At 41.7% G+C, this 26,709-nt stretch overlaps 1 protein-coding gene and 1 long non-coding RNA gene across 8 annotated transcripts in view; one reads left to right on the plus strand and one right to left on the minus strand.

Annotated features, from left to right (window-relative positions):
- LOC140077151 (protein Shroom4-like) overlaps positions 1–26,709 on the plus strand; it is a 603,736-nt gene that overhangs the window by 282,883 nt on the left and 294,144 nt on the right. For all 7 annotated transcript variants that reach the window (XM_072124065.1, XM_072124069.1, XM_072124068.1 and 4 more), the window contains 2 exons: positions 14,611–14,742; positions 14,825–17,597. In XM_072124065.1, the coding sequence (XP_071980166.1) occupies positions 14,611–14,742; positions 14,825–17,597 (2,905 nt within the window). The remainder of the gene's footprint in view (positions 1–14,610; positions 14,743–14,824; positions 17,598–26,709) is intronic.
- The window catches only part of LOC140077153 (uncharacterized), a 102,988-nt gene continuing 93,393 nt past the window's right edge, over positions 17,115–26,709 (minus strand). Inside the window, exons 2-3 of the long non-coding RNA XR_011849718.1 lie at positions 17,446–17,588; positions 17,115–17,277 (exon numbers count right to left, since the gene is read on the minus strand). This is a non-coding gene — a long non-coding RNA (uncharacterized lncRNA). The remainder of the gene's footprint in view (positions 17,278–17,445; positions 17,589–26,709) is intronic.

The following is a 26,709-nucleotide window of genomic DNA, read 5'->3' on the forward strand; positions in this document are numbered from 1 at the left end:
CGCCCACAGCCGGAAAGGGGAAAAAAAGCAACTTGGGTTCAGACACCCGTGTGCCCCTCCGCTGCCCAGGAGGAGCACACCTTCGGATTGAGGAACGCCACTACACAGCGTATACAACCCGGACATTCTTTAGGGCTCAGAGCCCTTTCTGTGTCTTGTCTCTTCAGAGACCTAGAGAAAAGTAAATACAAGGTGTCCTCGCTCCAGGGGAGCTTATATGGGTGGGGTTAGCCTCACTCTGAAGTGATTGCTGTGCTAACCTGTCTCTATGTGATTATGCCTAGGGACCATAATCTCATTGTTCCTTGTGCTGCCTGAAGGACGATCAGGAAATAACTACTATAATACTGCCCCCTATGTAGAAGAATATAACTACTATTATACTGCCCCCTATGTACAAGAATATAACTACTATAATACTGCCCCCTATGTACAGCAATATACACATGTATACACACAGACCCCCTACCAGTTCTTCTTGCAGGCAGCCATTATACTTTCACCTCCTGCACTGTGAGGAGACTGTATAGGAAGCCCTGTCCCTTTCCCGGAGGCTCCGCCCCCTCCCGTGATATCACTGCTACCCGGAGCAGCTCCAGTAGGATGTAGTATGAGCTGAGCAGTGCCGGCCTGTGTGCTGCCATTGTAATGCCCTGTACACGATTCCTGTGCGTTCCGGACTGCTCAGCTCAGAGGCAGCGCTGGTGTCCTGAGTTGTGTTAATAGTACCCACATCAATTATAGGATGTGGGTACTATTGATTACAGTTTTAGGAAGTCCGAGGAGAGGGGAGAGGAGACCAGCCCCAAACAAGCCCGAGATTGGCCCTGTCCAGCCAGAGACCAACCGGCCCACCAGGAGAATTCCCGGTGAGTATAATGGCCAGTCCGCCCATGCTCTGATGCCACACACTATCCTGTCTCTGATGAGAGAGTCTCTTATTTCTCCAGAGCCATATGTTGCAGCCAGTCTCTTCAGCTCTGTCACATATCTGTCCACATTCTCCACAACCTCCTGGCCCCTTGAGAAGAACTTGTATCTCTCCACAGTCTCATTCTTTTTGGGATCACAGTGTTTGTCAAAAGCCTGAACAATGTCCTCTAGCACCAGACTGTCAGAAATTTCTGGAATTAGGGTCTTGGCTATTTCTCTCCCCTTTTCCCCAATAAGGTAATAAAAAAGCTTTACTTTTCTTTTCTCATCACTTTGGGCCACTGTCAGATCCACATACAGGGTGAACTCTTCCTTTCAGTGTCTCCAGGTCTGTGACAGATTAGAAGAAGTGACATCCGGTGTCTGAGGGGGTTTCAGGCCACTCTCCATTGTGCAGTATTATCAGGGACTCTGTACTCAGGGCCTCTGTACTATGGGTAGGCAAAGTGGGCCTGAAAGGGGAGAATCTCTTTTTTCAAATGAATTTTGAATTTTTTTTTCTAGGTGCCATGGATCCAGAGATATTCAGGTTTAAAGTGAGAATATCAGGTGCCATTTTTATATATAAAAATCACTCCCAAAGGCAGTTTAACAGTTAATGTCTCCGTTTTCCTAATACTTAGAAACAAATTCATAGATTTATATAAAAGAGGAGACTCTCTTCTTTCTTAGGAAAAAAAGAAGTGAGGTTCTATGTGTCACAGAGCCAGAGATACAGCTCCCTGAAGTGGCCCACCCCCTCCAGATTCTTAGCTGGCAGCTACAGGAAGAATTTGCTGCACACAGGAGCTGCTGCACCTCACAGATAATGGAAATATTCACTTTATATGTTACTAAATTTTGAAAAGGGATAATATCAACTAATATTTATGTTTTTAACCCTTCTCTATGCAGAACTATCTAAGAACACACTTTCTCTCTTATTGCCTTTTATTTCGTGATAATTTTTTTTTTTTGCAAAAATTGGCTGATACGATGAACATTCGATCCTCTTCGCCTAATGTTTATTATTAACACCGCGACCCAGAACATGTCCATAAAGTTATATGTAACACCAAAAACACACACATGTTCTGGAATAAAGTTTTTATTTCACACCATCCTACATTATTTACACCTATGTTATGATGTTCTCACTCAAATTCTTATGAGGCGCGGAGGGTTCTGTTATTGATGCCTGGTAGTAGTAGTGCAGGAAGCAGGGACACATGCAGGGTTTAAGTCCAAATAAAGTGTTTTATTCACACTTCAGAGAACAACATATATTCAGCCTTGGTTTTGGCACATATAAAGCAACACAAAAATAAATCCTGCCCGGCTAGGCACTGCCTAATACAATATCAGGTCCTAGCTATACGGGTACCAGGCTGGCTGGCACACGCTCTTGGCCAGCAGAATATCAGGAGGCACCCAGTTACCTTTGCTGTGTGAACTCAGCCTAAGCCTTCAGCTCTCTAGGTAGTGCCTCTCCTACTGCTTCTGGCCTACAGACTAAATCGGGCTCTAACGAGGCCTGTGACCTGCACCTGTGGGCCCAGGAGGGGTCCAAAAGCCCAGGACCGAAGCCCGGGTGGAATAGGAGTCCCACTACCAGCCTACCCCTACTCCATATTAAGCAGGCTCAGTACGGACATTACCAATGTAATGTCATGTTACATGTTAGCTTGGCCAACATGGACCAAACAGACTATTCCTGCTTACTATATGTCTGCATTAACCCTTGGGTTACTGCAGACAAATCCAGGGCTTTTACCACCTGCATTTTATCTGCCTGTAAGACAGATAGCGGTTTTCCCACACAACACCTCTTACTTTCTCACAATACATAGTTATATATTTGGGTTACCATTGTGTAAGGAGCATACAATGATAGATCTGTGTAACGCTCCATGCAATTTTCTGCGAAAATTGTTTGGTGTCCCCTGTGGATTTAACGTTCCCTTTGCTGCATATTTTGGTGAATATACACATGTGGGGTCTGTCTGATCTCCTCACATCTTACTGTTTTAGGAAAGTATATTTTCTTTATATAAGTTGGTTGTCTGCTTCAAAATTATAAAGGTTTTATGATGCCTTTACTGTTTATTCTGTTATATTGCTGTATTTTGCAGGTTGTGACTGTCTTAAAATTTCTAGCTGAAAAACAGATATTTAGTTATTACAGTTTTAGTGATATTATGTGGATTTATTTATGTGAACATATCAATATGGGACATTTGTGAACACATGTCCATCTATTACATTTTGGAGATGGGAAGGTAAATATTTTCTGTTTGGAACAAATTTTTTGCCATCAAAGTCAAATTTTAAGTATTTTTTATAAAATGTTTGTTTGAATCTAAATTGCATGAAGGCGCCTATGTCTATAAACTCTTTAACCCCTTAACGCTCTGCGCCGTAGCTCTACGGCGCAGAGGTATAAGGGATGTATGAAGAGGGCTCACGGGCTGAGTCCTCTTCATACAAAGGTGGGGGGTTTTGCATATTGCAGAAAACCCCCACTGCTAATGACCCGAGGATACATGGCTTCTGCATACTCATTGAGCCTTTGGCTCAGTGTAATGTATAGTGTGCAGAAAATGCCATATATTGCAATACTGTAGTATTGCAGTATATGGTAGGAGCGATCTGACCATCTAGGGTTAATGTACCCTAGATGGTCTAAAAAATAGTGAAAAAAAAAGAAAAAAAAAAGTTTAAAAAATAAAAAAAATTAATAAAATATTAATAAAATATTAAAAGTTCAAATCACCCCCCTTTCCCTAGAACGGATATAAAACATAATAAACAGTAAAAATCACAAACATATTAGCTATCGCCACGTCCCAAAATGCCCGATCTATCAAAATATAAAAACGGTTACGGGCGGCGGTGACCTCCGAGGCGGGAAATGGCGCCCAAATGTCCGAAATGCGACTTTTACACCTTTTTACATAACATAAAAAATTAAATAAAAAATTATCAAAATGTCGCACAGACCTCAAAATGGTAGCAATGAAAACGTCGCCTCATTTCGCAAAAAATGACCCCTCACACATCTCCGTGCGCCAAAGTATGAAAAAGTTATTAGCGTCAGAAGATGGCAAAAAATGTTTTTCTTTTTTGTACACATTCGTTTAATTTTTGAAAATGTATTAAAACACAATAAAACCTGTATAAATTTGGTATCACCGCGATCGCACCGAACCAAAGAATTAAGTAGGCGTGTTATTTGGAGCGAAGAGTGAAAGTCGTAAAAACTGAGCCCACAAGAACGTGCGTTTTTTTTTTTCAATTTTTCCACATTTGGCTGTAGTGCTAACCACAGAGCCACCATCAATCTCCCTATCATCTATAAAATATCCAATATTACAGTTAGTTTTACCAGACTAAAGGAAGCCTCTTGCTGACTGTGACTGGTCATAAAATATTTTTATTTTGGGGCCCCACTTTTAGTTTTGCCCAGGGCCCCACTTTGTCTAGAACCGGCCCTTTCTGTACTTACAGGTGCTGTGATTCACACAGGTTCTCAGGAGATGCAGACGTGTTATACACATGTTCTGTGCCCAGCTGCCACCATGTTCTGTTAGTTGTCACTCCTGTATTGGCTTCACACACAGAGGTTGGTCTCAGACTCTTTATTCAACAAGCTGCCATTACACATGTCACATACTATTGTCTGTCTACCAACAAGTTGCTACCTGCTTTACTGTACACACACAGAAGTAGTGAGGCCCCTAAAGGCCAGAACAGCATATAACATATTGCTACACGGAGTCTAAGTGGTACCAGGTTTTCACCAGAGCCCGCCGCAAAGCAGGTTAGACTTGTTGTGTCATGGTACCACGAGGACGTTCCACAGGCGGGACTTTGTCCATGGTGGCGCCAAGGCGTGGTGCATAATCATAAGGCAAACTCGTAGCAATAGGTCTGGACAGGCAGCACTGGATTCGAGTCAGGAATAAAATGGAGGCCACAACGGGATGCGTACGCTAAAGAGAGGAGACCGTAGCTGGAGTGCGGCTAGGTAAGTGAGGCTGCCGTCGAGAAGGGGCACAAGGGTATGCCTGCGAAAAGAAACATGTGTTGTGGCAGCACCCGTGACATCGCTTTTGGAATGAGGGGAGTAAAAATCACAAACACAAAAACGAAAAAGGGCTAAATCCTGTACGGGTTATGTTCTGACGAATGTTTAGCATATGGAATGATATTGGTTATTGTAATATACAGCAAGCATACATGTCTCTTTAAGAAATGAGAATATGTGACATGAAATTAGGGTATATGGCTTGCTAGAAGGTAGGAGAAGGAATCATAGATGTCTGACTGCACAAGTTTCTGATGGAATTAATCTCTACCTGCTGCTATCACATGGAGGCATTACAATTGGCCACAAGGATAGGATGAGTGTCCTGCTGCAGTGAGTACTGACTGCCAGTCTACATGTGTTTTAATTTCAAGGATATAAACACCTACAGACACAGATAGAATATCTGCATTCCCCAAACTACAGCACTGTTACTTTCTGCACTACTTTACTGAGCAGAGCTAAGATGTCAGATGATATCACCTACATGCAGGGGTGAACCTAGCCTCACTGCTGCCTGAGGCGAACTATAGAAAAACGCCCCCTCCCGTGGCCAGCCAAATAGCTAGTTACTATGATTAGTGCAAACAATCAATTGGAACCCCCACAGATCACAAGAAGGAGGGTCCTTGTATTGCAAATTGAAAGAGCAGCTGTTCGCACATGCTCCCTGCTACTTTTCTCATCTCAATGGCACTGTTGGAGATATCCGAGCGCCGTACCCAGCCATCTACATCAGTGCCATAAATAATTGCAACATCCCCCACCGGGGCCTAGCCTTTTCTCGGGGCCTGGAGTCAGCCGGGGCCCGCAGTACCTGAGTGGCTGGCGGTTGCGGCCTAGGCACGCTAGTGTCACGGTGCTTGGTATGGGGAACCAGAGGGCTGTCCTACAGCCTGGCAGGTCTCCAGCAGGTTGTGTTGGCAAGAAATGATGAGGGAGAGGCTGCTATAGCGGTTCTCCCTGGGGCAACCCTTTGGTGTCTAGAGTATGGGTCTCTGTGTGGTGGACAGGGTGCCCGTGATGGTGACAGTCGTAGTAGCAGGGACCAGACGTAGGCAGACCTTGAACAAAAACAACTTACAGTTCTTTATTGGAACCGACAGGAACAGTAGCAACGTGCCTTGACAGGATGGTAGATTGCTGAGATGCAGTTGGAGGGAGCCACAGGATGGATCCTCAGCCTGGATGCAAAGGCAGGCTGGGAGGTAGCTGTGTCCTGGAAGGATGCTTCAGCTTTATCCTGGATTGCTTCAGGTATCACCCTTAAAGGTAGGATGATATCCCTTTCCTCACTATACTAGCTATTAGCTCCACTCTGCAGGTAGGGGCTGGGCTCACCTGCTCTTGGTCTGGTGTGCTAGCTGCACAGACTCTTCAGAGTCTCTAATCTGAGAGAGTGAACTCTCTCCTCACACTGCACTCTCTTCTCAGAGAGAACTTCACTTCTTCTGGAAGTTTCCTGACCAGGGTTTTGTTACTCCCCCTGGTCAGGTGGTGGCTACTCCTCCAATTACATCTCAGCTCACAGAGACAAAGTATAACACCTGTGATTGGCTGACACATATGACATCACATAAAACAGTTAACTCCTGCCTTGCCAGGCAGGATCTCCCACTGCAGTGCTCATCTGTGTTATCTAGTGTTATGTAGTGACATGCTGTGAGGCTAATCAGACCCTACACAGGCTGAAAGCTACATGATGGGAGGTATTCGCAACCACTCCTGTGCCTTGCATCAGCGAGGGTGTTGCATAATGAACAGAGCGTCAGAGGGCATGTCCTTTCTGGTGTTCCATTCATTTGTTGTACTACAACCACTGTTCTCGTGGTCCTTGACCCCCACTGATCAACAAGTTATCCCCTATTGTGTGGGGAATCCATTAAAGGGGTTTTCCCACGAAGAAAAGTTAGGGCCTAACTTGCTGATCAGTGGAGTTTTAGAGCTGAGACCCCCACAGATCACGAAAACGAGGGGTCCAATGGGGTCCCACAGACAGAGTGCAGCGCTCACCGATCTCCGCCAGCTCCATAGAGATTAATGGAGCAGAACGGTCATGCGCAGCCGTCTGCTCCATTACTCTGACTGAGCAATGTAGGATCCGACGGAGGTACATTTTCGTGATCTGTGGTGGTCTCCGCACTGATCAGTAAGTTAGGCCGCATCCTGTGGATAGGGGCAAACTTTTCTTTGTGGGAAAAACTCCTTTAAGACTGGTCTTTTAAATGCCAGTCTTAAAATTATTCCCTCCAGCACCCGTATCAACTAAAAGACTCCGGTCTCTTAGTAGATTTGGGTGCAAACTATGCCATTTCGGATGTGATACAAGGTCTGTTCCACACATATGCAGACACATGCTCTACACACATTCCAGACACATTCTCTATAGATACATTGCAGACACAAGCTCTACATACATGTTACTGACACAAGCTCTATGTATACATTACAGACACAAGCACTACATACATGTTACGTACACAAACTCTACATATACATTACAGACACAAGCTCTATGTATACATTACAGACACAAGCACTACATACATGTTACTGACACAAGCTCTACGTATACATTAGACACAAGCACTACATACATGTTACTGACACAAGCTCTATGTATACATTACAGACACAAGCACTACATACATGTTACTGACACAAGCTCTATGTATACATTAGACACAAGCACTACATACATGTTACTTACACAAACTCTACATATACATTTGACACAAGCTCAACAAACATGTTACTGACACAAGCTCTATGTATACATTACAGACACAAGCACTACATACATGTTACTGACACAAGCTCTACATATACATTACAGACAGAAGCTATACTTATTACAGCTCTACATACAAACAGTATTGTAGACTTACCTCTCCTGCAGATAGTTAGAGGTGGTCAGGCAGCCAGTAAGGGACATTGGGGGTCATTTACTAAGGGCCCGATTCGCGTTTTCCCGACGTGTTACCCGAATATTTCCGATTTGCGCCGATTGTACCTGAATTGCCCCGGGATTGTGGCGCACGCGATCGGATTGTGGCGCATCGGCGCTGGCATGCGCGCGACGGAAATCGGGGGGCGTGGCCGAACTAAAACCCGACGTATTCGGAAAAACTGCCGCATTTAAAAACCGAAAAAGTGTCGCTTGGGGAGCGCTTACCTTCACCTGGTCCGAGGTGGTGCATTCCGGCGCGATGAGATGACTTTCAGCGCAGCAGCGCCACCTGGTGGACGGCGGAAGAACTACATTCATAAATCCCGGCCGGACCCGAATCCAGAGCAGAGAACGCGCCGCTGGATCGCGACTGGACCGGGTAAGTAAATGTGCCCCATTGTCTCTCCCACACCAGTATAAGAGTGCAGGCTGCAGCAGTAGGGGGAGCACAGGACAGAGAAGACACTCAGAGCACTTCCTGCTCTTCTATCTTTTCTGTCCCCTGACTCCCTCCTCCCCTTACCTCAGTCCCATCTCCTGCAGTTGATAGTGTCATGCAGCAAAAGCTTCCTCTGTGAGAGGAGCTGCTTCCTCTGCACATGAGGTGTTAGGGGACCCCTAGGAGCCACTGACAGCACTTCCCTGGTACACAGAGGCACGGGAATTGTGGGCGGGGCCTCATCAATGAGTGAAGGAAGCGGAGGACCCTGACTGTACTGAGCTGTGCAGCAGCTTTTACTCCACCTGCAGCACTGCACAGCACAGTTGACAGTCAATCTGTGGCTCCACACTAATGTTGCTCTCTATTGAGCCTGCTACCTCCTACTGACTAATGCCTAGCCAGGACATGCCATGGTCATGATTATTTTATCATGACATGTCCTGGCTCAGACTGGCTGCTCTTTGCCGACATCAGTGACCTGCATGATGCCGCCCTCATTGACCACCAGAGGGCGCCGCCTGAGACGAAAGTCTCAACTCGCCTCATGGGTGGTGCGCCCCTGCCTACATGTGATCCCTAAATTTGATATTACAGGTGGTCCCCTACTTAATAACACCCATCTTACAGACAACCCCTAGTTACAGACCTCTGGATATTGGTAAATAACTGTACTTTATTCCCAAGCTACATTGATCAACTGTAACAGTTATCAAAAGTGTCTGTAATGAAGATTTAGTGATAATCCTGGTTCTTTCGACAACCCAACATTTTTAACCCCTTCCCGACACGCACCGTACTAGTACGGCTGGATGGGTCCCAATGGAGGGAGAGGGCTAACGGGCCCTGGTGTATTGCAGTATGGCAGTATATGGTAGGATCGATCAGACAACTTAGGGTTAAAGTACCCTAGGGAGTCTGAAAAATAGTAAAAGTTAAAAAAAGTTAAAAAAAAAATATATATATAATAAAAAAAACCTAAAAATTCAAATCACCCCCCTTTCCCTAGAACTGATATTAATATTAATAAACCGTAAAAATCATCAAAAATGACATTTTTTGCCATTTTGGAAAGTATAAAAAAAATTAAAAAAAGTCATCAAAAGGTCGCACAGTCCTAAAATTGATAGCAATGAAAACGCCATCAAAAGTCGCAAAAAATGACACCACCCACAGCTCCGTACACCAAAGTATGAAAAAGTTATTGCCGCCAGAAGATGGCAAAATAAAAAAAAAAAAAAAATTTTGTATGAAAACATTATAAAACCTATACAATTTTTTTTTGTATGAAAACATTATAAAACCTATACAAATTTGGTATCCACGTAATCGTAGCAACCCAAAGAATAATGTAGACATGTCATTTGGGGCACACAGTGAAAGCTGTAAAATCCAAGCCCACAAGAAAACGTTGCAAATGTGTTTTTTCACCATTTTCACTGCATTTGGAATTTTTTTCCTGCTTCCCAGTACGCGCCATGGAATATTAAATACTGTCACTATGAAGTGCAATTTGTTACGCAGAAAATAAGCCATAACAGAGCTATTTATGTGGAAAAATTAAAAAGTTATAGATTTTTGAAGGTGGGGAGTGAAAAATGGAAGTGAAAATACTAAAAAAGGCCAAGTCGTTAAGGGGTTAAAATCCAATTGTCACAGACAAAAATAATTTGGCTGGGGTTACAATTATAAAATATACAGGTCCGACTTACATATAAATTCAACTTAAGAGCAAACCTACAGAACCTATCCTGTACGTAACCTGGGACTGCCTGTACTGATACAAACAGCCTAGCTCACAACTGGAGAAAATGGATAAGCAGATTTTAGAACTTTCTGGAAGCCATAGATCTCAAATATGATAAAAGGAAAATCGCTTTACTTTTGCACCATGCGGGCTCAAAAGTGTATGATATATATTGCACAATACCTACTGCAGACACTGACACCTGCAAAAATGTCACCTCTGCTGGAGGGATTGCACAAAGAAACAAAAAGTTTTTGTATATGAAATGTCTGGGAGTTACTGTTTTTCCCACAGCCGTCCTCTGGTAATGATTGCTGAATCCAGGTGGTCAGACAGTGCTCAATAGTGCATGTCTGGCCACCGCTGCCAGAGTGTGAGGTGGTCTTAACCGAGGAAACTAACATGTAAAAAGTACACCAAGTTATATCAAAGATACGACACAAATTATCACCATTTTAGAAAAAATTAAATGGCAGCCCCACTGTGTATTAGCCACTTTAGATGTATCATCATTGTATACATGTATCAAACACTTTTTAACACATCACTCAGAGCTGCCTAGGTGGCTTTTAAACGTACCGTTTGGCCAGTTCCGATGTCTTAGGCGGAACTGTACACACGATGCGACTTTTGAGGATGAAGCTGTGAGGCTGAAACAGGACTTTATGGTGAAAAATTATGTTAAAAAAACATTGGTATTTATTAAAGAAGAATAAAATTCTTGGGATGTCATTACCAGACAAGCCTCCCATAGTATACACCAAAGCACAAAATCTGAACAACAAAGTAGCCCCTACAGTTAAGAACAAATTTAGTAAGGTTGATAATGATAAAATGTGGTTGACATTCAAAGGTTTTTTTCGATGCGGCACTTGTTTGGGATGCAAAGTTGCCTCATTTACGAAAAAAACAATGTGTGTAAAATCCACTAGTAATAATTTTGAAGTAGAAATTAAAGAATTTTTAACTTGTAACACAAAAGGCACTATCTACATTTTGGAGTGTCTGTGCCGGTTACAATATTAGAAATATTAGAGCAGGCTTTGTCAACCACTCTTTGTCCTTACACTATTCAAAATTTCACAATAAAGACCCAAGACCTTTGAAATTTTGTGCATTACACACAGTTGCAAGAGATTGGCGGAGAGGGAACTATATCGCCAAAATGTCTAGAGCAGAGTCAAAAAAGATTTTTGAGTTTCAAACCATTATTCCGAGGGGTCTGAATGCAGAAATGGAGATATTTGGCTTTTTGTAAACTTTTTGTAAACTTTTTGTAAACTTTTTGTAAAACTTTTTATAAACTTGTTTTTGCGGGTTTTCTGCTGTCTGGGGGGTTCTGACTGGGTATATGCGTCCGGCTGTTACTCAGCTTACATGCCCCCACTTAGTTCCATCCATGCAGCGGAAATTCAGCATTTTCTTTTGATTCATTTTATTCATCCAATTTATTCTATCTATTTTGTCTCGGTATATTCCCATATTTCAATGTAATAGACACAAATACATGTCCATTTTCATTACACTCATGTGCATAATGTGTATTTAATATTCAATATGTGACTGTTTTATATATATATATATATATATATATATATATATATATATATATATATATATATATACAAAGAATATTTAGTTCTTGGTGTATAATATCACACATTAGAGCACCTTATAACCATCTCAGAACTATGTGCAATATAAACATATGAGAAATGTGTCAATGGAGAGCATTTTAAATTGAGAAATCCAGTACACTTTTTGATCCTACTGAATCCAGTTCCTGTTTTCCATTTTTTGATCTTACCAAATCTAGTTCCTGTTTTCTATAGGAAATAAGTATAAAAGAGACGGACACACACAAGGAAGGTTAGCCATTGAGGAAGGAGGGAGAACCTCCGAAACGCGTTTGGCAGCAAGTGCACGTCTCCATTGAATCCACTTTTATTCATTTTATTCCCCACGCACAGCACCTGTGTTTCATAGAAAAGGAAATCTCTTTGAAAAGAGGAAACACAGCGTGATCTCCAAAGCAAACCGGGAGAGCTGATGAGTTGGAATTACTCTCAACAGAAACCGCATGTTGTAAGAAAGCGGAGTAACCATTCAATTAGCCTCCACACATGCGCAGTCAAGCAGAGACAATGCCGAAGGAGATACACGTTTACACAAAGTGCTTAGCAGGGGCCGTGAGTAACGTTACCACATTTCTTCTTCATTTTTCATTGTTGCAACTATGTTGCTGACATAAGATATGAGAATGTATTATTGATCTTGTGGTGTTTGATACACCAACTACATACAACAACATATTGCACCATATCTCAACAACAAAGTATGGTGTGAATATCATTCTGTTCCTACCACAGCGCTAAACTCTACTGGGAAACTACACAGGACATTCTTTACAACACAAGGTTGCAATTTATCTGTTGAAAGTGCAGATTGCACACTACAACATTTTTTCAAAAAGTCAAAAAAAAGTGTTACGACGTTACACTACAAGTGTGAATATATTATCCAGAGTGCAAATTACTTGAAAACATTATTAGTGCAATAAGTGGAGAATGTTGTTTATTTTATGCTATGTGACTTTTAAAAAACGCTTAGAATTTTTGATGGTTGGAATGTGAACAGTTACCTACAACAGAATAAGATCTCATAAGCAATATCTTATACCGCATATTCCTTTTTATAGTGGATTGTGTAATTAATTTATCATCTGTATGTAGCTACATATACTGGTCTTGTTTATGTTTTTTATGGTTTGTATTAACCCCTTACCGACATGTGACGTAATAGTACGTCACATGTCGGGTCCGGGTACATGTAGAGGGCTCGCGGGCCAAGCCCTCTCCATAGCCGGTAAGTCTTTGCTGCATATTGCAGCAAAGGCTTACCGGTAACACCCGCGATCGGTGCCGGCACCGCCATCTTTCCGTGGATCGTCGCTCCCCGTGACGTCATCGGGGAGTGGCGGTCCGTTGCCATGGTAGCTTCGGGTCTTCGTGGTAGCTTCGGGTTAACCCATTCATTACCATGTGCTGTCAGCACATGGTAATGTATGAGTAGTAAAATCCCCATATACTGCCATACTGTAGAATGGCAGTATATGATAGGATCGTACAGACACCCTAGGGTTAAAGTACCCTAGGGAGTCTGAAAAATAGTAAAAATTTAAATAAAAAAAAAGTTAAAATAAAAAAATTAAAATAAAAAACCCGAAAAATTCAAATCACCCCCCTTTCCCTAGAATTGATATAAATATAAATAAACAGTAAAAATCATAAACACATTAGGTATTTCCGCGTCTGAAAATGCCCGATCTATCAAAATATGATAACGTTTTTTCACTGCGTTTAACCCCGTAACAGGAAATTGCGACCAAAGTTGAAAATGGCACTTTTTTGCTATTTAAAAAAATGTTTAAAATTCTATAAAAAGTGATCAAAAGGTTGTACAGTCCTAAAAATGATAACACTGTAAACGTCATCAAAATCCTCAAAAAACGACACCACCCACAGCTCCATACACCAAAGTATGAAAAAGTTATTAGCCCCAGAAGATGGCAAAATCCCCCAAAAAAATTTTGTACAGGAGGTTTTAATTTTTTTAAATGTATGAAAACATTATAAAACCTATACAAATTTGGTATCCACGTAATCGGAGCGACCCAAAGAATAAAGTAGACATGTCATTTGGGGTGCACAGTGAAATCCGTAAAATCCAAGCCCACAAGAATACGGCACAAATGCGTTTTTTTACCAATTTCACTGCATTTGGAATTTTTTTTCCCGGTACACGGCATGGAATATTAAATACCACCATTTTGAAGTGTAATTTGTTACGCAGAAAATAAGCCATCACACAGCTCTGTACATGGAAAAATAAAAAAGTTACAGATTTTTGAATGTGGGGAGTGAAAAATGAAAACGCAAAATCGAAAAAGGGCCGCGGCGGGAAGGGGTTAAAGATGAAGTATTTTAGACATATCTTTCTTCATATTGTATATAGCTCCAATAGGATGTGCTGGTGCTTTGAATACTTTTTGGAATTTTCTATTTTTTCTTATTTAGTGATACTCTACCCAACAGCACAGCTTTTAGAAATCATCTGCAGGTGGGAAGTGTTTGCTGAGTAGCCCCAACTATTTCTATTTTTGCATCTATTTAATGTAGTTGCAATAAATCACACACAGTTAATAAACACAGTAAAGCAATAACATCAATTTTTTTTAATAAAAAGTAAAAAAAACCTTTAATTGTCTTTGACAGATATTCTATTACCCTTTCAATCATTATAAATTAATATAAATTATAAATTAATTATCCATTTTCTGAAAATGGAAATGAGACATTTGATATAGCATTGTACAAACAAGCAAAATGCTTGTATATTCAACTTTTTACATGATTTTTTTCACTTGTTTTTCTGTTATGGTGGATTCCATAGTAATATTTCTGTTTAAACTTTAGGAGAGGTAGTTTAACCATCAGGCCCCATTCATGGCACCTTGCAAAGTTGTCCGAAGTACATCCAGATGTTGCAAGTATGCACTATCCATCCGAAGCATTCAGTATATCCTGGCACTCCAGCAGCAAAATCAGGTAAGATTTTTGCTAGCCCCCAAAAATACATTTGCATAATAAATTAGGACTAATTTTAAAGCACTGTTGATTTTTGTTACAGTGAACATCCCCTACAGTGGAATATTCTATCAAGGCACTGCAGCACAGATAATAGGAGCTCAATAGGTAGCATGGAAAGTCTTGATCAGCCTGGACAGAGTTATTACGAAGGAATGCTTTCACCACTTGAGCCAGGCATGTACCAAAATAAAAGGGATTCTGCATATAGTTCCTACTCTACAAGCTCTAACATCTCTGATTATAGCTTAAACAAACAAGAAGATGGTCGGTATATTCAAACAGTACAGTGTGCTTTGGACACACAAGTAGAGAATTCTACTCACTTGGATAAAGACCATTATCAAAAATCTTTCATATTACCTTATAGTACACAAAATTTGGAAAGTAAAAACTTTCCACCTCAACCACCTATACGCAGAGATAGTTTAAGGGAGCCTAAAAATCAGTTTTTCCAAAGAGAAAGAAGGGCTTCAGTTCCAAGTGACTTATTTCATATGCCTGGTGAGTTTAACACTTTAGAAAAAACATTTTGCAGCTGCGAAAATATAAATAAGGAGATAGACCAATATTATATGCTGAGCTCCCAGACTGACAAGGACTATAAAATAAAAACATTTGCTATAAATGATGAAAGGAAAACAAATCATTGGACTAAATTAAAAAGAAAGTGCTCTGCAAATTATACAAAGGCATTTAATTGCAAAAATATTGAAGAGGTCCCATGTAACACTGATCACATGACAATAGAATCAGTAAAAAAGTCAGATTTGGAAGACTTGAAGCAAAGTGAAACAAATATATCCAGTGAGGAAGCCAGTAAAACCAAGAATCTACAGTTGGCAGTCACTGAAAACTGCAACTATCTGAGAGATAAATTCAAAGAAGAAAGTAAAGAAAATGAGAAAAGATACAAGTGCAATGAACACTTTGAAATTTCATATCAAAGCACTGGGCAGTCCTCAAATTCTACTAGTCTACTGTGTTCCTCCTCAGACACAATAGTAAGAATACCAAATGTGGCAAATACGCTAAGTTCTCAGTCAAATAATGATGTAGATGAACAAAACTTACATTGCAGTATTAATACATTAACTCATGGTGTATCTCAGGATGAAACTGTGGGCCCAATTAAAAAACCTGTCTCATCGCATCAAAGCTCAGCACAGATGCGAAGAAAAAGTGGCCGCTTTGCTACAAACCTAAGAAATGAGATACAGAGACGAAAAGCTCAGCTTCAGAAGAGTAAAGATTCTATAAATATGCTTTCTGCTGAAGAGTCTATTAAGGAGAAATCCACTTCATTTGAAAGTCATTCAGAGTTAGTTCCTCCTCAACCGCCACCTAAAAACAAAATACTTATTTTAGAAAACAAAAGAGATAGTGGGGAAAAGTGGAAAAGCTCCAAAGATCATAAACATGAAGTAAAAAAAAATGGGGATGTCATTGATCAGGATAAAGAAATTCACATTCTTGAAAAAGGTCTACCAATTAAAAAGGCTTTGCAAAAAGATGATGAGCTGTTAACGCCTTCACAAAACAAAACCAGTAATGAAAAATTTAGGTTAAATGCATCAAACACACATCACCAAGAATCTTACTTTCAAAATAAAAATCAAATTAATCATCAAAAGAACACTGAACAGAGATTTTCTTACTCAACAAGGAATTATCAAGAAGTTGCATGCATGCCACCAAAGCATGATAACCTCCAGAATCAATGGGTACCGGTTTTGACCAGTAAGCCTAGTAGTCATAATATATGGAAAGATGAAGATGAAATTAGCAATGGCTTCATGAAAATTATTGTAGAATATAAAGATTCTTTAGGTTTGGAGCAAAAATCTGAAGTTTGCTGCAATGCTGATGCATTAAAAAACAAATGTGATGATCAGCTGCCAACTGAAAATCTTGATAAGCATACCCATGGCGACAATGCCTGTTATATGGATGATTATTTTTCTGATTCTGAAAGAAAGTGGAACCTGACACAGTTTAGCAGTGAACTACCTGTAAATGAAAGGGAAGTGACATACAGAACAAATTTGGGACAAGATAAATTGGCTCTTGAAATGAGAAAATCAAATGATTTTATTTTAACAGAAAAGATAAGGTCTCCACAGCGATTTTTAGAATTTCAAAACCATGTTTCTCTACATGAACCAAATGATGATAATAAATGGACTTTGTATACTGAGCATAAACAGCAGCCTCTTACTAATTCCACAAGGAGAGCTGAAGACCAACTAAATGAAATTATTGTGGAAAAAATCAGTCCTCCAATAACTAGAATGATTGATGAAAATATGCTTATGCCATTTTCAGACCGTAAAAAGTTTTTTGAAGATGTAAGCAAAAGATCCATGTTATCTGGTACTAGGCTTGAGAAACAAATTAAGACCTTTTGTCCAGGTTTGCCTGATACTCCTCTCACTCAGACAATAGTTACAGATCCAAGAAGGCATTCAGATACACGTACACATGATGCTGCTCCTCCTAAAAGACAAGACAGTGGTTTACCTTATTATGATTTGTGTTTGAACCCTATGGTAGACCCTAAAATGAGCTTCTATGAAGACAAACCTTCCACATTTACATGTGAATTCAGAGCATGTGTATGTTGTTCTAATGAATTATGTCCAGCATTGCTTAAAAGAAACCTACCTGCAAGTCATCACAGTTATCACTGCCAACACCATCATCATCATCGATTGACAAATTGTGCCGATTACCTGTGTCCTTCTTTATGTAATATTTTGGAGGAAGGTAGCTCTCCTTACGTTGACCAATGGCATATGACAAAGCCCCTGTCACAGGTGAGAAATTTTAATTTAATTTTGATGTTTTTACTTAACCACGGGTTAAGATAAAAAAAAGTTATGAACTGTTTTAAAAGTGGGGAATATTGCAGCAGAAATGCCTAGGGCACATTCCTTAGGCAAACTCATCCTTAAAGCATAACTGTAAAGCTGCTGACAAAAAATAGTAGTAGCACATAATTTATCATGATGCTGGTTTCTTCCTATCCTGAGTTATGTGACCTGTTTCTTATTAAATCAGATTCAGCTTTTCCTGAAGTGACATCAGCTCAGGACACTAAAGCCAGAAACAGACAGCATGTTTGTAATTGGCCAATCTGAAGCATGTGCTCAGTCACATGCTTGAAACACCCTTTGCCAGAACACTAAGGACTTACAAATCATGCAGGACAGGATGTTTTTGTAATTGGACGACCTGAAGCATGCGATGAGTCACATGCTTTTGACATTACTCAAGGTCCTACTACCTCTCCCAACAAGCCTCCTGTCATCTTTAGCTATTCTTTACAGTTTCCCATAATTACCAGAAAGCAAGGTATGAGTTAGAGCCTCTACTAGCTGCTATATACCTGCAGATAGCTAGTTAGAGTAAATTAGATAGTTGCTTACCATGTTTTCCCGAAAGTAAGACAGTGTCATACATTCTTTTTACCCCCAAAAGTCCCACTATGTCTTACCTTCGGGGTATGTCTTACATTGGAAAAAAAATGTTGATTTTTGTTTTAACCATAAAATTAACATTTATTACCAAACTTAACAGTATGGTGCCAAGAATTATACAGTGTGGGGGTGGTTATACAGTGTGAGTAAGGGCATTATACGGTGTGGGTGGGTTATACAGAGTAGGGGCATTATACGATGTGGGTGGGTTATACAGAGTAGGGGCATTATACGGTGCAGGGGGGATAGGTGTTTTAACACAAACTATAGTACTGTGCAAGCAAACACACTGACACATACTATATTCATACATTATACATGTAAATTAAACATGCACACAATGTTCACATATAGATCAGGCATCACACCTACATACACACTACATAAAAACATGCATACTTTTCAGTGTTTCTGATGGGCACTGATTGCCGGGCTGAGTCTAGTTGGTCCAGGCTGACATGTGCTCTCCTGCCCCTCCCTCTCCTGTTCGGACTGATGTAGCAGAGTTTAGCAGCTACACAGGAGGGGGAGGAGCTGCTCCAGTAACACAGAGGCAGCACAGAGCAGGAAGCTTCTCCCTCAGCTCCATGCTGCAGAGTCCAAAGTGTGCAGCACTGTCTCCTCTGCACTGGGTCATGTGACGGGAGCCTGTACGGAGTAACTGAGCTCCGGTCACAGTCTTCTAACGGGGGAGCTACAGCAGTGACATGAAGAGGCTGCAGTTCCCGGCTCCGTCTGCATCCATCCGAAAACCGCTCTAACTATGTCTTACTTTCGGGGTACGTCTTACATTAGCCGACCCCCCTAAAACACCCACTACGTCTTACTATCGGGGGTGTCTTACTATCGGGGAAACACAGTAGTGCAGAGTTAGGCAAAAGTTTTTAGACTTTACAGTTGTACTGTAAATGACAACCTAAAACAACTACTTTTTTAAACTCAAAATCGCATAATATTATTGAGACTTGGTCAAAATAATCCTATAAATTAAGGTTTACCTATTTCTTGATGAACAAAATGGATATGATATGCAAATGTTACATATTTTGATCAAATCCAAAAGTATACTCTAGATTTCTGCACAGTGAGTTTTTCAGAAGAATGGCATTTAAGTAAATGTGCATATTATCGAGCAGATCCACATTGCAATTTTTTTTTACGAGAAAAGTCCATCGGCAAAAGTCACACTATTCTGCAGTGAAAGAAGAAAAAACTACTAAAAGATATTGAGGGCTGTAATGTGTAGTTTGCTGTACTGTTAACTATAAAAGTGGCTGCATTCATTGTACAGAATGGGAATCGCATTTCCGTTGGACTGTTCATGGTATTCGGGATTTGTGCCAACGCTTTCATGCGATAGAAATCAGGGGGCGCCAACGGACGATCCAACTGATTCGGACTGAGCGTGGAATTTAAGATTAAAATTGTGTCGCAATCAATGCACTAACATGCACCAGGAAGAAGATGGTGGACTCCGGCGGACCTGAGTGGGGAAGCGACAGATGCAGGATATGGGGCGCACGATGTTAGTGAATCGCGGCACAGTGCATTGTTGTCGGACATTGGACTTTCAGGAACTCCTCCAGACGGGTAAGTAAATCTGCCCCAATATGTTTTTTTTAGTGGGACCATAACTTATCCATATCGTTTGTTAATTTTTTGTAGGTGGAATGTAAATAAAGCAACATAGCCATTTTTATTTGTTATGAATAGTGCTGAGTGACACGAACTGCAAAGTGAGGCCCAACACCCCTCGCCCACCGTTAACACCAGCAACAGTTGTGGGCTTTAAAGTCTTTAAATGCCACTGACTATTTCATAACATTAAAATTGCAGTGGCTGTGTGTGCCAGGACTACCATGCCAGCACTGCAGATTATGCCCATTTTGGTGAGGATCACCGCTGCAATTTAAATGCTGATGCCGACTTTTTCAGCAGCATCAAAAAAGTTGACTGTGATCGGTACCAGTACAAACCTGAACCTTTATAAATTTTAAATTTTTTAACAGGTCTTCTCATCACTAGTTATGAATAACAGTGTATATTTTCATTTAAGTGGTTTGTCTTCTGCTGGATCAGATTTAGATTGTCTTGAAGGGGTTTGCCATTTTTCAATTTATCTGTTCCATTACACATGTCTCTGCACAAATATGTATATGAACCTTTGCCTCCTTTAATTGCTTCAGCTTTCCCTGTCCTCACCATACTTCCTTGGAATATATACAGAACTCCCTGTTTCTCATTCCTTCAGTCCTTTCTCTCACAGTCTGTCTTGCTGGCAGACACAAGGAGAGGAGAGGGGAGAGGAGTTGTGCTTCAGCATTTGTCAAGCGCTACAGAATTTGATGGCACTATATAAATAAAGATTATTATTATTATTATTATTCAGCACCTCCTATTCATCCATCAGTGTTCAGACATGTAAACAAAGATCCAAGGAGAGTTTGTAGACAGCACTAGAGTATCAGGAATGCTAAATCAACATTCATGGATTATCCACACAACAGGAAAGGCACATGGGCAACTTATATAAAAGAGTGGTCAATCCATTGAATACTATTTTTGTATAATGCAGAAGAGAACAAGTTAAAAAGTAGTTATGGGTAGACTAATTAATTAACCAATCAATTACCAGTAACATGCATAAAAGGATAGCTGACCCCCACCACCGTGTATTTTACTCTTCACTAGATTAAGGAGATAGTTGGTCAATCTGTGTCTTTACACAGAATTATTCCTGTGACCTTTCTGGGCTACACATCCTGCTTAGTGGGCCACTCACCCGGAATAGCCTAGACACCCTTGTTATGCCCAGGAGGGCCTGTTTGGCTAGTGCTTTTTGAGCACAAGTGTCCATACATCGCACTAGCATGTGGTACAAGCGGCATACTGAGTGTCCCAGCTGGTCCCAAAGTGTACCACCTATACCTGGGCAAGTTCTGTGCAATTAGCTTATTATGATTGCTTATGCTTTTATGTTAACTTCAGTTTCGTCAGTGGTGGTGTATTGTAATGAGCAGTAGTCATCGGCTCCTCCGTCGTCTTGCTACTGCACATATGCGAGTACCTGGGGTTCTCACAATATCAGTGTCCAGCCGGGCCGAGGCGAGTTTGCTGCTCAGCGACTCTTGCTCTAGAGGATGGGACTCATAGAGGCAATCCCCATACATGCACGGGATCCATTCAATCTCGCGAGGCTGAGTGCCACTCCAGCTCTCCCCGCTTTCCAGGCAGCTGTACACCTCCATGCCTGAGGTTTGCTAATTCTTGAAGCCTTCTGGTAACACATTAGGCATATTTATTTACAGGGTCACCGAAGCTCACAGAAAGTGCATTGTCCAAATATATTGCCCTGTGCCGCAATTCACTAAGATTTAAAAACAAGGGACTTCCTAGTCATCTAGTTTTATGTTAAATAAGTGATCATGAATGGGATGTACCTTCTAAAAGATGCTCTCTAGTTCAATTGGATCCTCATTGCTGTTCATGGGAAACAGAGCTATATCTCCCTAAATTATAAAAAAAAAAAAAAAAAAAAAAAAAAAAAAGAGAATTTGAAGAATACACATTATTAGCAGGTCCAGTAGACCGTAGAGAACGGATGGCTTTTTAAAGAAATCTTATCTTTCCTCAGCCTTAGCATGCGAATCAGCATCAGTGTAGGTCACCAGCACCCATAGAATCTAGTTATGCCAGCTATTGCAAGACATTAAAGATAGATGCCAAAAGAGAAAGAAGATATTCTCCAATCTATTCCCCTGTTAAAAAATGTGAGAGAATTCCTGTGCAATGTAAATACTCTTCTAAGTCTATGGTCTCCTCCAATTCAACTTGGAGAGCTATACGGATCAAGCTCTGGAGAGTCTCTTTGGTCCTCAATTATCCAGCATGCTTGAGAGCTTATCAGAAAAAAGCACACTTTCCCTCAACCTGAAAGGCAGAACAAATGATCCAAGCCTTTTGATTTATCTGGAAGAAGATCTCCAAAATCACAGAGGAATAATCAATCTGTCTAAAAAGAGGAAACGTAAAGGTAAGCAGTCTCTTGATTTTCAAAGGAGGAAACCATCATGCCTAAAACCAGGGGATTTATGACGCCACTCCTCTCATTCCAGTGGGCGGAAGAATAAGTTTAGTCTATCAAGAAAGGTGCAACAATTTCGAAGACGAATGGGTGTGTTCCACAATTCTACACACTACAGTTCCAGTTATTCTCTCTAGAGAAATTTCTAGTCAACCTTGCCAGCAAAAAGATGTTTTTTTTTCAGATCCAGGATCTTCTACAGAAAAAACGTAGAGGTTCTTCTCAACTGACCCGAAGAGTTTATTACCATGTCTTTCTCATACTCAAGCTTCACAGGAAATGGCATTTAATTATAGATCACACCTACTTCAACTATTTTTTTTCTAAAGAAACACTTTAAAATGGAAACAGTGTGGTCAGTCTTGACTCTCCTTCAGAGGAGCCAGTTTATGGTCTCCATAGACCTGACCAATGCTTGTCCTCGTCTTTCCCACAGGAAAATCCTCAGAATTGCAATTCAGACTCAGAAAGGAATATTTCATGTTCAATTCAAAAGTCTCCCATCCACACCAAGAATGTTCACAAAGCTTATTGTGGTTAAAACAGCAGCCCTCCATCAGCAGGGCGTGAAGAACATCCCATACCTGGACGACTGGCTTGTCCTGGCTCAGTCAAAGTAGCTGCTAGTTTGACATCTACAATTCACCTTGAAGACACTAGGAGACCACGGGTTCCTGGTAAACTCAGAAAAATCTGTCTCCAAAGCAAGGAATAAAATTTCTTGTTTTTTTTTTATCAATTCTTGTTCCCTGAATCTGAAACTTACTCCATACAGGAGTCAGAAGATTATTTCCAACATTTTCCTCTTGATCTCAGCCCACAAAATAACTGTAGTCAAGCAATCAAAGACACCTTACATCTGCAATAGATGTTGTTCTGACTTCTCCAACAGGACATCCTGTTGGCCTGGAACAAGTCCCCATTAGGGCTGGATGCCATTATGCATCTATCTCACCATATCAATGATTTACTCTGGTGGACGCAGCACCACAGATTATTCTTTGCCAAGAATCAGACTTTTCCTCAAATCGCACTCACGTCAGATGCGTCCTCCTGGTGTTGGGGTGGACATATAGAGAAATCATGGGTTCACAAAACCATAGTCCCCCCAGGAAACACTTCTCTCACTAAATCTCATGGAACTTACGGGGAATAAGACAAGCCCTTCTTCACTTCCAGAATTCTCTTCACATGAAGAGAGTCCTGATTCAAACAGACAACATGGAAAAACAGGGAGGGACTTGCTCTCACTTCCTAGCCAAAGAATGCCGCAAGCTGATGTCCTGGGCAGAAGGCAATCTCCAGGACACATCTGTGGTTCATATCAGAGGAGTCCACAACCTCAAAGCAGATATTCTCAGCAGACAAGCTCTCCTACCAGAAGAATGGTCTTTGAATCTGCAAACCTTGCAGATGGTGATCCACAGGTTTGGAACGCCTTATCTACACTCACCGGCCACTTTATTAGGTACACCATGCTAGTAACGGGTTGGACCCCCTTTTGCCTTCAGAATTGCCTCAATTCTTCGTGGCATAGATTCAACAAGGTGCTGGAAGCATTCCTCAGAGATTTTGGTCCATATTGACATGATGGCATCACACAATTGCCACAGATTTGTCGGCTGCACATCCATGATGCAAATCTCCCGTTCCACCACATCCCAAAGATGCTCTATTGGATTGAGATCTGGTGACTGTGGAGGCCATTTGAGTACAGTGAACTCATTGTCATGTTCAAGAAACCAGTCTGAGATGATTCCAGCTTTATGACATGGCGCATTATCCTGCTAAAAGTAGCCATCAGATGTTGGGTACATTGTGGTCATAAAGGGATGGACATGATCAGCAACAATACTCAGGCTGTGGCGTTGCAATGATGCTCAATTGGTACCAGGGGGCCCAAAGAGTGCCAAGAAAATATTCCCCACACCATACAAGGCAGGATGGATCCATGACCCCACCACCACCAGCCTGAACCGTTGATACAAGGCAGGATGGATCCATGCTTTCATGTTGTTGAAGCCAAATTCTGACCCTACCATCCGAATGTCGCAGCAGAAATCGAGACTCATCAGACCATGCAACGTTTTTCCAATCTTCTACTGTCCAATTTCGATGAGCTTGTGCAAATTGTAGCCTCAGTTTCCTGTTCTTAGCTGAAAGGAGTGGCACCCGGTGTGGTCTTCTGCTGCTGTAGCCCATCTGCCTCAAAGTTCGACGTACTGTGGGTTCAGAGATGCTCTTCTGCCTTGGTTGTAACGGGTGGCAAATTGAGTCACTGTTGCCTTTCTATCAGCTCTAAACAGTCTGCCCATTCTCCTCTGACCTCTGGCATCAACAAGGCATTTCCGCCCACAGAACTGCCGCTCACTGGATGTTTTTTCTTTTTCGGACCATTCTCTTTAAACCCTAGAGATGGTTGTGCGTGAAAATCCCAGTAGATCAGCAGTTTCTGAAATACTCAGACCAGCCCTTCTGGCGCCAACAACCATGCCACGTTCAAAGGCACTCAAATCACCTTTCTTCCCCATACTGATGCTCGGTTTTAACTGCAGGAGATTTTCTTGACCATGTCTACATGCCTAAATGCACTGAGTTGCCGCCATGTGATTGGCTGATTAGAAATTAAGTGTTAACGAGCAGTTGGACTGGTGTACCTAATAAAGTGGCCGGTGAGTGCATATGCCATGGCTTCATGGAAGAATCAAAAGCTACAAAGGTTTTGGTCTCTATCTCCTCTAGGGTTTCCTGTGCCAATAGATGGCCTCTCTATAGACTTGTCCAAAGAGATAATCTATGTTATTCCTCCATTTCCTTTAATCCCGAAAGTTCTTCTTCTCCAGAAACAATCACTGCCTGGGACTTAAAGGGGTTTGCCCCTCTTAGTGATGTGCCCCTGTAATCCATGTCTTGGAAGTCGGGCACACCCGTTCTCCTCTCTGTCCTGGTGCTGCCCCCAGCCCTGGCATCAAACTGTCCTCTCCACGCTCCTGCTCCCATTCAGTCTAGTCTGCATGCGCGGTCAGGCTCCGTAGGGCATGCGTGCTCCGGCACTCTAGGATTTAAAGAGCCGCCAATCGAGTGCCTCCGATTGGCACTGGCACTCCTCGGTTTCCTTAAAGGCCAGCTGTTCTTAGGATTCCCTGCCGGATCTTTGAGCTCTTGCCTTAGAGAAAGCTCCCTTGTTTTGTTCCCTGCATTCCTGTCCCTACCTGCCTGCCTTGATCTCCCGTTGCCATTCCAGGACCTGACCTCTGCATCAGTGCCGCCTGGCCTGACTTCTTGCCTGTTCCCGTGACATTAAGCATGGGCTCTGATTCTGTTCCGCAACCTCGGTTGCCACCGCGGGCTAGTCACACCTGTGGAACATCCTGGTTTCACCCTGCCGCAGCAAGACCATCCCGCTTTGCGGTAGGCTCTGGTGAAAACCAGGTGCCACTTAGATTCCAGTCCCAGGTGTTGGCTAGTACCATCTCCCATGGTGGTCCAGGAGGTCCACAGACCCCGTTCCCTGAAAGTAAGATCCGGCCATGGACCCCGCCAAGATGCCACTTCCGATACTGGCTGATATTTCCAGGGTTGTCGCCCAGCAGTCCCTGTAGATTGCTTCATAAGCAGAACTAATTGGTCAAGTCACCATGGCACTGCAACAGCTGATTCTGATTTCCCCCATGCACCAGCTTCAGGCTCCAACAACTACTCCTGCAGCAAGTCCTGCAACAAAAAATCGATTCGTCGCGAAGCCAAAGTTTACACTGATTTGCGGGAACAAAATTTTTTTCCCCCTCTTTTTTCAGCTAAACCTGTAAGCCAATCAGCGACCAGCAGGCTTATGTGATGTCACACAGGCTCACAGCCCTATAAAACTGTCGGCCATTTGCCATCCTGGCATTTTACACTGGATGTACTGTCTGTAGCGTCTAGCTGCTGCTACTGTACTGTGCAGTAGCGATTCTTGCTCCAATCCCTGGATGTTCTTCAAGGGGGATCTGTATACCCCAAATAGCAGTTCTTTTTTGTGACAAAATTGAATAGGAAGAAATCTGTTTCACAATCCTGCATCTGCAGTAGCGATTTGTGGACCAATCCCTGGTTGTTCTTTAAGGGGGATCTGTATACCCCAAATAGCAGTTCGATTTAGTGACAAAATCATATAGGAAGAAATCTGTTTCACAATCATGCATCTGCAGTAGCGATTTGTGGACCTCTCACTGGGTGTCAATTGTGGGGTATCTGTATAACGCAAATTGCCATACCTTTTTGTGGCTATAGTTTACAGCCATATTTACGTGTCAAATCCATATTGTTTATACAGTGATTTTCGCTAGAATTACAGTGTCAGTTAAGGGGTATCTGTTAGAGATG

This window comes from Engystomops pustulosus, chromosome 9, assembly GCF_040894005.1.
Source record: "Engystomops pustulosus chromosome 9, aEngPut4.maternal, whole genome shotgun sequence".
In the NCBI taxonomy this organism is placed as follows: Eukaryota; Metazoa; Chordata; class Amphibia; order Anura; family Leptodactylidae; genus Engystomops; species Engystomops pustulosus.